Source organism: Petaurus breviceps, unplaced genomic scaffold (genome assembly GCF_028583685.1).
Source record: "Petaurus breviceps papuanus isolate PSGF00001 unplaced genomic scaffold, PetGlider_PUasm1.0 688, whole genome shotgun sequence".
In the NCBI taxonomy this organism is placed as follows: domain Eukaryota; kingdom Metazoa; phylum Chordata; class Mammalia; order Diprotodontia; family Petauridae; genus Petaurus; species Petaurus breviceps.
The window spans coordinates 17,837,025-17,849,391 of NW_027186457.1; the positions used below are offsets into that span (position 1 = coordinate 17,837,025).

Genomic DNA, 12,367 nt, shown 5'->3' on the forward strand with positions numbered 1-12,367 from the left:
TGCTGACCTTTTTCCCCTGAACTAGGTAAACGATACATGTTTGACTGATTAAAGTAAGCATTTTGAGTTGCTTTCCTTTATCAAAGCAGATCTAAGAACCTGTGTTGGCAGCAAACCCTGAGGACACTTGGGGTGCTTGCTGCTACAGTCTCCAAATGCATGTTTTGTATGTCTACTAGCCATATGTCTGTTTGCCAGTTCTTTCAAGTCAAGAAATCTCCAACACATTCATTCCATGAAATTTAACCCTTAAGCCTATCTGGTTCTATCAATAATGCTTCTTGCTAGTCAGGCTTAGAGAGCCATCTTTGGGGAATGGGAAAAGAAGGTGAAAGATAACAAAGATCCCATCAGGTTGTGAAGGCCTATAACAGAGGTGAGGAACTTGTGGCCTTGAGGCCACATGTGACCTTCTAGGTCCTTGAGTGTGGCCTTTTGACTGAGTCCAAGTGCTACAGAACAAATACTTTTATTAAGGGGATCTGTTCTGCAGTTTGGATTCAAAGGGCCACTTTTGAGGACCTAGATGGCCACATGTGGCCTTGGGGCCACAGGTTCCCTACCCTTGGCTTATAATTTCTATCCTTGTAATATCATTTCTATTCACCCTCTTCTCTCTACTCTTATCATAGCCAATATAGTTAATGTTCCTATCTATTCCCTACTCTATTAAAATACAGAATCCTTATTGATATCCCTATCTCCAGTTTAGTCTCAGTTCCAAACAATTTTGACTCATTTACCTGATCCCAGAAAGGTCAGGTGACTTGCCTAGGATTATAAAGTTCATGGAATTTGAACCCAGCTCTCACTTATATCATATTCCTCCCATCCCACTCTAACACACATTAGATTGTTAGCTCCTTGAGAGAAAAGATTCTTTCTGTTCTTCAATTTTCTATCCCTCGCTCCTATCATGGTAGGTGTTTGACAGATCCAATTCAACAAATATTTATAGAATTAAAAGTAATAAAATGCTCATTGATAACTATAGAAAATGTCACAGAAAGCATACAAAACCTTCTTAAATAAGCTAACTTAAAACAAAGTCACTGTTTGCCTCAGTTTCCTCAGTTCTAAAATGAGCTGGATCCAAGAAAATGCTAAATGGAGTCTGGAAGAGTAAGGCATAATTGGAACAACTGAACAAAGAAAGAAAATTCAAAAGCTAGTATTTGTTGGTTCACTTTATATGGCATATTACCTTACATTATGGAATGCACCTCCCTCATTCTTACTACATAACTTACCCAAGAGGAAGGGATAACAAACAGAAATATCAATAGCTATGTTGATATCTAGCCCTAATTATTAAAGGGAACTAGAGAGGCCTGTCATTGTGGATTGACTGTCAATCAATTAATTGTTCCATTGTTGTCCAATTGGGTCTGATTCTTTGTAATCCCATGTACCATACCACCCAGGGAATTTTCCTTGGCAAAGATACTGGAGTGGTTTTCCATTTCATTCTTCAGTGGATTAAAATTAAAAAAAAAAAAATTAAGTGACTTGCCTAGGGTCACATAGCTAGTGTCTGACGCTGGATTTGAACTCATATCTTCCTAATTCTCTAGGCCTATGACTCTATCAACTGGCCATCTAGCTGTTCTTCAAATCCTTTCACAGATATTTATTAAATACCAACTCTGTGTAAGAACACTGTCCTGGGCACTTGGATTACAAAGATAAATAATGAAATAAGCTGTATCTTCCATGGTAGATTAACATAGGCATTGAAAAGAATTTCACAAAATCAGAGCTAATCAATGGCTGTGATCCACAAAGGTTGTGGGAATGCTCACAGAGAGTTCAGATCATGCATTCATCTCAATACCCAAATTAGAAGGGGGAGGGGGGCAAGTCAGTACCTGAGTTAAGTATTCCAGTCCAGGCGGACAATTCACTGGTGCTGGTGCTGGAGCCCATTGTGCCCCCTGAGATGTACCAGGCTGAGGCTGATTAGAAAAATCAGCAGGTAGGTAGGATAAGTAGGTAGGAAAGCCAATAGGCAGAGGGGCTGGATAGCCAATCTGTTGTGGAGGGTCTTGAGTAAGAAAGAATGATGAGGTTTATTATTTTGTGCACTGTGTATTATAACATAATAACAAGTTTGAGACAATGCTGACATCTTAGAGAAGTACATGCTGAAATAATTCAATTTTGTAAGAGTTAATATAGTCTGAATTTTTTCAAATGTATTAATTACAAATTTCAAATTTATGGATATCTTTTCCTTTCATATCACCTTACTAGACAAATGTATCTACTTCTCCTCCCCCAGAAAGCTACCCACTTTAATAAAAATCAAAGAAGGGGAATAAATGTGTCAGCAAAAGCCAATGTGACAGTCCCCGCCAAAGTGTCTGCCAACCACAAAACCACCTAGGATTTGCAGCTCTTTACAGGCTTGGAAAAGAAGTAACCACCATGAGATGAGCATTCAGACAAGAAGAGTGTGGATAAAATGAAATAAGCAGAGCCAGGAGAATACTGTACATAGTAACAGCAACACTGTATGATGATTGAGTATAAATGACTTGATGCTTCTCAGCAATGCAATGATCCAAGATAAGTATAAAGGACTTATGATGGAAAATGTTATCCACATCCAGAGAAAGAACTTATAGACTCTGAATACAGATCAAAGCATACTATTTTTTCATAGTTTTTTTCCCCTTTTGGTCTGTTTCTTTTACAATTATGACTAGAATGGAAATATGTTTTACCTGCTTACACATATATAACCTATATCAAATTGCTTACAGTTCTTTTTTTTCCAAAAAAGGGGGAGGAAGAAAAATTTGGAACTCAAATTTGGTAAAAATGAAGGCTAAAAATTGTCATTATATATAATTGGAAAAATAATATTAAAAAAGAAGGGTGTCGATTTTTTTGCACATGGTCAACAACAGGACTTTTAGGATTCTCAAGGAGGAGGCTAGAAGAGAAAGGTGACAATTGTCCTATAGAAGCAGAGGGTGCAGCAATCAGGAAAACAGTCAATGCATAACACATCTGTAGTTCCTCTGTTGCAGAATATGTGACACTATGAATCTCTCATACAAAGTTTGAACAGAAGATGTCCCTAAAGTTTTAGTATAGTTTAAGCACTTAAAACGTAAAACTACATTAAAACTTTTGGGGGCATTTGTATAAAGTTTATCTCAGTAATGCAAACACTGCCCTTCTTGTGTATTCCCTTCCATGTATTTTTAACTTTATTTTTAAATATTTTATTTCCCAAAATGATACATATGTTATCATTCATTTTTTAAGGTTTGAGTTATAATTTCTTTCCCTTGTTCCCTCTCCTCCCCCCACCCCTGCCCCAAGACACTGAGCAATCCAATATAGGTTACACATGTACAATCATGTAAAACAATTCAATATTAATCACTTTGTGCAAGAAGACTTGAATTAAAAAAAAACAAAATAAAGAAGGGAGGGAGAAAGAAAAGAAGAAAAGAAGAAAGAAAGAAAGAAAGAAAGAAAGAAAGAAAGAAAGAAAGAAAGAAAGAAAGAAAGAAAGAAAGAAAGAAAGAAAGAAAGAAAGAGAAAAAGAAAGAAAGGAAGGAAGGAAGGAAGGAAGAAAGAAAGAAAGAAAGAAAGAAAGAAAGAAAGAAAGAAAGAAAGAAAGAAAGAAAGAAAGAAAGAGGAAGGAAGGGAGGGAGGGAGGGAGGGAGGGAGGGAGGGAGGAAGGAAGGAAGGAAAAAAAGATGTATGCTTCAATCAGTATTCAAACATCAGTTCCTTCTCTAGTATTTTTCATCATAACTCTTTTGGAATTGTCTTAGGTCACAGTATTGCTGAAAACAGCCAAGTCAATCACAGTTCTTCATTGGACAATATTGCCATTACTGTGTACAATATTCTCCTGGGTCCACTTACTTAAGTTTGCATTAGCTCATGAAAGTCATTCCAAGTTTTTCTGAAATCATCCTGATTGTCATTTCTTATAGCAAAAGAATATCCCAATTCGATTGTATACAACAGTTTCTTTAGCCATTCCCTTATTGATGAGCATCCTTTCAATTTCCAATTCCTAACCACCACAAAAGAGCTGTTATAAATATTTTTGTACAAATAGATCCCCCCCCAGCTTTTTTTTTTATCTGTTTGGGAGACCTAAAAGTGGTATTGCTCAATCAAAGGATATGCAGAGTTTTGCAGCCCTTTGGGCATTGTCCCTAATTGTTCTCCAGAATGGTTGGGTCAGTTCACATCAACAAGAGTGCATTCATGTCCCATTTTTTCCACATCCCCTCCAACATTTATCATTCTTTTTTTTTGTCATATTAGACAATCTGATATGCATGAAGTGGTACCTCAAAGTTGTTTTAATTTTTATTTCTCTATTCAGTACTGATTTAGAGCATTTTTATATGACTTGATATTTTTTAATTCTTTGTCTGAAAATGGCCTCTTCATATCCTTTAACCATTTATCAGTTGAATAACATTTATTCTTATAAATTTGACTTAGTTTTCTATATATTAGGAAATAGGCCTTTGTATTTTTTTTTGTTTTCCTTCTAATTTTGGCCACATTGGTTTTGTTTGTGCAAAACCTTTTAATTTTATATAATCACAATGGTCCATTAAATTGTGTAATGATCTCTATAACTTGCTTGGTCTTAAATTCTTTCCTTATCCATAGATCTGACAGTTAAACTCTTCCATGCTCTCTTAATTTGCTTATGGAATCACCCTTTATGTGTAAATCACATACCCATTTTCTTGGTATATGGTATAAGATGTTGAACTATACCTAGTTCCAGTCATATTATTTTCTAGTTTTTTTTCCAGTTCTTTGAATTTTTAAAAATACTTCACTGACACTTTTTTCTTTTTTTTTTAAATTGGTATCACTATCACTCCTTTTACTCTCCCCTGGCATACATCTCCCTCTGTCCCAAATAAAACCTCTCCTTTGTAACAAATAAGTTTACTTGAGCAAAATAAACTAAACATTGCCTACATATGAAAAATTATTGCTCCTCCCTACTTCTTGTCCATCACTTCTTTACCATGGGAATGAGAAATATAATTCATCTGTCTTCCAAAGACTTGATTTGTCATTGCACTGATCATAATTCTGAAATTCTTTACAGTTGTTTTCTAATATTGCAGTCATTCTGTTCTACTAATTTTATTTTGAATCTGTTCATTTCAATATTTCTCCCATGTTTCTATGGATATATTACCTTCAAAATTTCTAACAGCAAAATAATGTCACATTACATTAAATCTTAATTTATTCAGCCATACCATAATTGATTCGTACCCAGTTTGTTTCCATTTCTTTGCTCTAACAAAAAGTGATGTTTTAAATGTTTGTGTGTATGTGGATTCTTTCTCTTTACATGTCTAGTATTGACATAATTAGTCAAATTTAATGTCTTTGGGGATAGTTAAAAATTGCTTTCCAAAATGGCCAGATAAATTCACAGTTCACCCATAATGTATCAATGTGCTTGTCTTCCAATAGTACATCCAGCAATTATCAATTTCCATTTTTTTGGTCATCCAGCAATCTGATAGGTATAAGTAGAACCATAAAGTTATTTTATTCTGCATTTCTCTTATTATAATGTAGGGTACATGGCAGTTATGTGGCACAATGGATCAAGTATTGGTCCTGAAGTCAGAAAGACTCATCTTCCTGAGTTCCAATCTAACCTCAGACACTTACTAGCTGTGTCACCCTGGGCAAGACACTTAATTCTGTTTGTCTCAGCTTCCTCATATGTAAAAATGAGCTGGAGAAGAAAATGGCAAAACATTCCAGTACCTTTGCAAGAAAACCCCAAATGAGGTCACAAAGAGTCAGACATGACTGAAAATGAAACAAAAAATGATATTACATATCATGAGTATTTTTCTTGATTGTTGATAGCCCATATTTTTTCTTTTGCTGTCAGTTCATATCCTTTATTCACTTATCCCCTGAGGGAACAGTTTTTCCCATGTACAAGCATTGTCCATGTCCAGCTACTTTGGCTTCCATTTTTTTAAAAAGCAATTGGGGTTAAGTAACTTGCTCAAGGTTACACGGCCAGTTATTTCTGGGTGTGGTGCTAAGTATCTGAGCCCAGATTTGATCCCAGGTCATCCCAACTCTGGGGCTGGTGCTCTCACTCACTGTGCTACCTGACTGCCCCAGCTTCCATTCTTTTAATCAAGTAATTATTTAATACCATGAAATGTGAAATTAATGAAGAATGCTTTGGGAACACGAAAATCATCCACAGAGTAAGTGTGTTTCTAAATGCAAATTCAAAGAAATGACTGGGGCACTAAGAGTTTTCACTACATTCCCTAGTAATTGATACTACTATGCTATTCCTCATTACTGGAAAATCAATAAAGGGTCAGATTAAGTCACAAAGCTTATTCATTAAAGCTCACATATTTTTCTCATTGGCAAACATCTCAGGTCACAATTAAAGTTGATTTCTTCTTATTTTACAAATAGCTTTAGCAGGTCTATTTATCTCCATGCCAACCTTGCTGCATATTAAGAAGTTCATTTAAAAATTTTTGTAATCTTTATTATATAACACACTGCTATATACATAATAAACTTTTAATGTCTAATGGACTGAGTTAGAGAAATGCATATAGATATTAAGGAAAGTGATGATTTATGGCAAAGGTTCTGCTGGGAAACTACAGAAAGCATGGACAAAAAGTCTCCAAAAGCACAGTAGTCTGGGACCATTTAGAATCAATAACTTTATATATCCCAATGGTCCCTGAGGGGTTTAATGCATCATAGCACAGTATAATGGTTGTCATTTCTAATGAGAACTGTAATTCATCATTCAATATTAAGTGCTTACTATATGTCAGGCTTCATAAATATTACGTGGATGATCATTTAATCTGTTCAAGTAGGCAGGGAGGTGTTTCCGACAATTTAGAAAAGCCTCTACACAAAACAGTTTAATATTTTGTTTTTTATGCTTAGAGGCAAAGCCTTAGCTATCTAGAATGGAATATTCCCTGAGCATTCCCAATGGATAAAGTTTTATTGGACATTTTAAAAAGGCATTTCAAGCCCCACCTCATCCTTTCTCATTAAACAAAGGCACACATTAAAAGTATTATGACTATGTCACTTGCAACTGAGGAAACTTTTAAAACAAGAGTTCTTAACCTTTTCCTGTCTTATTTTTTTTGTCAGTCTAAGGAAGCCTACAAACCCCTGATCAGAATGTTTGTAAATGTAGAAAACTAAATGTATTGGATTCCAATGAAAAGTAATTATATTTAAGTATAATTATCAATCCTCTTTAAAGTTCATGGACCCCAGATTGAGAAGTATAAACTTTTGTATAAAAAGAGGTTAATGGCTGAGAGAACTGAAATATGAGTCTTATTAAGGGAAATGATTTTGAAGGACAGAAAAAAGATCTTCTCTTTTGTATGCTATATTCTCAAGTGAATTTGCTTATGGACTTGAGCAATAGAAACAGTTGATTTTTTTATGGGATCTCAGACCATGTGATGTAATTGTACTTGGTTAGGTATATAATAATCTTGATTATGTCATGGGGATTAGTCAGAGACTCTTAGAAATTCATGTACCTATTCTCTAAGAATTAAGGTGTAGTGTTTAATTGACACACTTCCCTTAAATGCAAGGCACAAAAGTCAGCCCCAGGTGTGACCCTGAAATTTTCAATCCAGGCAGTGAACCAGGAACCTCCTAACTAGACATAATTGCTTAGTGGAAATCAGAAAGCAGGCCTATTGCTCTGGGAGTGGCTGAGATCATAGTAGTAGATTCTGAATTTGATTTAAGAACTTCAGATACAATCAGTTGTCAACTGAAGTTGGATCTGACTCTCTCTAGGATAACCTAAGAAAAAGGATGCACCAGGTCATCCCACCCAATTAAGTACAAAAGGTGTTTAGTTAACAGACTAAACTCTTTTAGGTGTTGGCTTTAGTAGTGATGATTATACACTTGGAGAGAGCTTGTTTAGTCTAACTTTTGAACAAATTCATCCATTTTTAGTACGACATTCTGATCAGGTGATCATAAGAGTATCTGCTAAAAACAACATCATAAGAGAGTTCATTCCAATTTGGGTGCTACTCAAATGTTAGGATGTTTTTTTTTTCTTATACTTAATTCAAATATTATCTTCTCGGTAAATTCCATTCAGCAGTCCTAGTTCTTCCTTCAAGAACTAAGTAATCTCTCTTGCACATGGTAACCCTTCAGCTATCTAAAGATCCCTGTAATGTATCCCTCCCTAAGCATGCTCCTCTGGAGGCTAAACATCTATTGTTTATATAATGATAGAAGTTCTGTGAGGTCATACAATCTAATCCTTGCCTGAAACATGAATTAGTTCTGGAGTATTCCAATAAACCATTACCTAGCCTAGTTCTAATTTGAAGCATGCTCCTATTGCGCAGTTCTATTGGTTAAGAAGTTTCTTCAAATATGGTACAGTGAAAAGAATAGAATATGTGGTGTCAGAGGAACTGGATTCAAATCCTGCCTCTCTTTTACTACTTGTATGATTTTGGAGAAATCACAATCTCTCTGAACCTCATTTTTCTCAACTGTAAAGTGAAAGGATGTAGTCAGAGTTGCTTACAAATTGGGTAGACTGAGTTTCCTTCCCCCCCTTCAAAAAAAAAAAAAGAAAGAAAGAAAAAGGAGAGAAGATGTTTTTGAGACCTAACTGGTCAGGGGTCTAAGGATAGGGCCACTTCATTGTTGCTTTGGCATAAAATTCAGCATGGGAGGAGTCAGATGATTTGTTCTTTTCTGACTGGCAGGGTCAATATGGCCAACACAGACAGGAAAGTTGCATCCAATTGAATCACTACCTAAGATCCTTTCCATACTATTGATTAAGTAAGCTCCCTTTTCTAAACTTTGAGATGGCTGATTAGTGTCTCATTTCATTTCAATCCTAAACCTGAACAATTTGACTGGCCAGAGTCAAGTCTGGTATATAACAGGATTATAGTAGATGGCCTCTTTCACTCTAGTTCTGGGATCCTTAGATGCTACAGTAAGTTGAAATCTACCTTTCCATAACTTCCATTCATTGGTCCTCATTCTCTCCTTTGGATCTAAGCAGATTAGGGTAGTGTGATATAAAGAAAAAACATACTGGAATAGGACTTCAAAGATCTGCATTCTGTTATTCTGTTCCCAGGTCAGCTACTTACAAAGATCAAAAAACATGGACAGGTCATTTTAATCTCACTTGGCCTCAGTTTCCTCATTTTCCAAAAGGGATTAATTTAATAATAATTAACAATAATAATTCCTAGTGGTTTTTCTTGCTCTAAAATTCTTGCCCATGACTGTCTTTCAAATATCTGAATATGGAAAATCATGTCTTCTCTTCTGCAGACCAAACAATCCCAATTCCTCCAACTGGCTTTGAGTTCTCTCACTTTATTAATTACCCTCTTCTGGATATGCTTTAGTATTTGATAGTCTCTCTCCAATTTTGTAGCACAGGAAACTGTGCATAATATCTCCAAATTCTCTTTTTGAATACTCTCGATCTAACACCAAACCCTAAAAGTCAATTAGTGTTTTGTTTGCTTGTTTTTGTGTTGTTTTTGGTTGACCACATCCTATCATTAATTCATATTGAGCTTTCAGGGTATTAAACCATTCAAGTATTTTTCATGGTCCCCTCCCCCATCTTATATCTGGCACTTTTTTTTTAATTGAATGAAATCTTATTACATTTTATCCATTAAAATCTTTTCATATTCCAAATGTGTTATTTGTTATATTAGCTCTCAGCTCTGTGTTCTTCATGAATTTAATAAGCATTATATGTGTGTATGCATGTACATATACATGCATACACACATAATTTTTATTCAAATCATTGATTAAAAAAAGTTCAATTAAACAAGAAGCAAGCCTCACAGGATACTACAAGAGAACAAATTCTAGTCTGACAATAACCCATTGATCACCTTTCTTTGGGCAAAGTTACTTAAATTGTTCAAATCTACCAAACCTTACTAGTCTTCCCCCCATCCCTAATTCTCACTCTAGTTATTCTTTTAGCATGGGATAATAAGAGATCTTTAGCATTCACCTTAACTAATAACCTTGGCAAAAAGAAAACAAGGTGTATTGGGCAGGATCCTCTCTTACAAGCTCAGTCCACAAGCACTTTTTAAACACTTTAAGTACTGGGGAGACAAAGAAGGACAAAACCCCAAACCAGCCCCACATCTTAATGAACACACAGTCTAATTCCCAATTATCTAGTATGGGTCTGTAATAAATAATTGTGTTCCTTTGTAAGGTTCACAAGTTATCACTTAACAACCATTACTAGAATTTTGTAGCACCTAAAGGGAACTTTGAGTGCCTATGACTTGTAGAATTTTCCTCCTTTCCCCTTGTGAAAGAGCAGGACAGTTTTTCACTCATCCATTTCCAACAGTTCTTTCTGGTTCCCGACAATCTTTTGAAGATTGGATGAATAGTTTGTTCATCATAACTCTGAACTTTGAATGTCCTAATTGGTATAGCCTAAATTAATCAATTCTTGAGGAGAAAGAAAAACTAGTAACAGTGACATGCTTAACTCAAACTCCACTCACCTGAAAGAGGGGCTTATTTTTTTTTTCACTTTTTTACTCAAAATGATGGTTTCTTATGAAAACAAGCTTAGATTGTCTCTAAAATTTAAACTTCCTAAATGCAAGCTTACTATTATTTTTTTTACCTCTCCTCTTCCAATATAATTTTCACATCCATGTCAAAATGGTAACAATTCACACAAAAATCTACACAGACCATGTAGTCTGCAAAAACCATTAATACTTTTACAATGAGTCATTATTATATTGCATCATCAACAAACAATTTCCTTTTATTCACTTTTATAAGGATATTACCTTTCCCTCCAAAATCATCTAATATTAGAAAGAAAAATCTTAACACTTTAGAGGCCATCTAGTACAATGTATAGCCAGAAAAAAATCATTATAATAACCCAATAAATGTCTATCCAGTTTTTGCTTAAAGGCCTTCAATGAGGGGGAGCTTACAGCCATCTGGGAAGTACATTCCACATTTAGATAGTCCTAATTTTTTGTTTTAATATAAGAAAAGGAATACAAAAAGACTATATAATGACATCTTATTTATTTAACTTACATACAGAGTATACCATGCAAAATGTCATGCTGAATGAATCAAAAGCTATCAAGAGAAGTATCAACAATATAAGGGAAGCTGAACGAATTGAAATGTTTGAATAGTGGTGCTGGAGAAGACTTCTAAAAGTCCCCTGGACAGTAAGATCAAATCAGTCAATACTTGGAGAAATCCATTCAGATTATTCAATGGAATGTCAAATACTAAAGCTGAAGCTTAAATACTTTGGCCACCTATTGAGAAGACAGGATCCATTGGGAAAGACCCTGATGTTGGGAAAGCTTAAAAGCAAAAAGAAAAAGGGACAGCAGAGGTTGACATAGTGTCATGGAAGCAATGAATATGAGTTTAGCAGACTTTGGGAGACAGTGAGGTATCTGTGGCTGGTATCTGTGGTATATTCTATGGGGTCACAGAGTTGAATACAAGTGAATATAACGGCCAATTTTTTTTTCAAGAATCTTTTCTTTATTACATCAAACCTGAATTCCCCTCTTTGTGGCTTCTACTACTTGTACCTGGTTTTGTATTCTGGGTCCAAATGGAACAAGTCTAATTCCCATTCCAGATGATAGAATACTTGATGGCAGCTCTTATTAATTAAGATGGTCATCTACCAAGATATAGGTAGACCCAAATCCCCATAAGGAATGATTATTATTAACAATGAAGAAGTAAAGCCAAATGAAATTCTAAAATCAAGGAGAAGTGTCACTGAACTCCTCTATTCCATAAAGCAGCGGCATCAATCTCAAAGCAAACCATTAAAGCATACTTAAGTATCCCTGTAGGTCACACATTGAAGTGTTATTATTGTTCACTCATATCTGATTGTGAACCCATTTGAGGTTTCCTTGGCAAAGATATTAAGAGCTGTTTGCCATTTCCTTTTCCAGCTCATTTTATAGATGAGAAAACTGAGGCAAGAAGGATCAAGTGACTTGCCCAGGGTCACATAGCTAATAAGTGTCCGAGGCCGGATTTGAACTTTGGTCCTCTTGACTCCAGGCCCTCTACTCTATCCATTGTGCCACCTAGATGCCCACATATATTTTTCTTTATTTTTTTTCCAATAGCATGTAAAAACAATTTTAATGTTTTTTTTTTTATTTTGAGTTCCAAATTCTCTTCCTCCCCTCTTATTGAGAAGGTAAACAATGTGATATAGGTTATACATTTGTAATCATGCAAAACATATCTC

The 12,367-nt window shown here is 35.2% G+C and overlaps 1 protein-coding gene and 1 long non-coding RNA gene across 3 annotated transcripts in view; one reads left to right on the plus strand and one right to left on the minus strand.

The window, feature by feature from the left end:
• Positions 1 to 12,367, plus strand: part of LOC138174398 (uncharacterized) — a 115,986-nt gene that overhangs the window by 88,278 nt on the left and 15,341 nt on the right. The window lies entirely within an intron of this gene.
• The window catches only part of LOC138174397 (phospholipid scramblase 1-like), a 57,937-nt gene that overhangs the window by 18,285 nt on the left and 27,285 nt on the right, over positions 1 to 12,367 (minus strand). For both annotated transcript variants that reach the window (XM_069104710.1, XM_069104709.1), the window contains one exon: positions 1,869 to 2,044. In XM_069104710.1, coding sequence (XP_068960811.1) covers positions 1,869 to 2,044 — 176 coding nt within the window. The remainder of the gene's footprint in view (positions 1 to 1,868; positions 2,045 to 12,367) is intronic.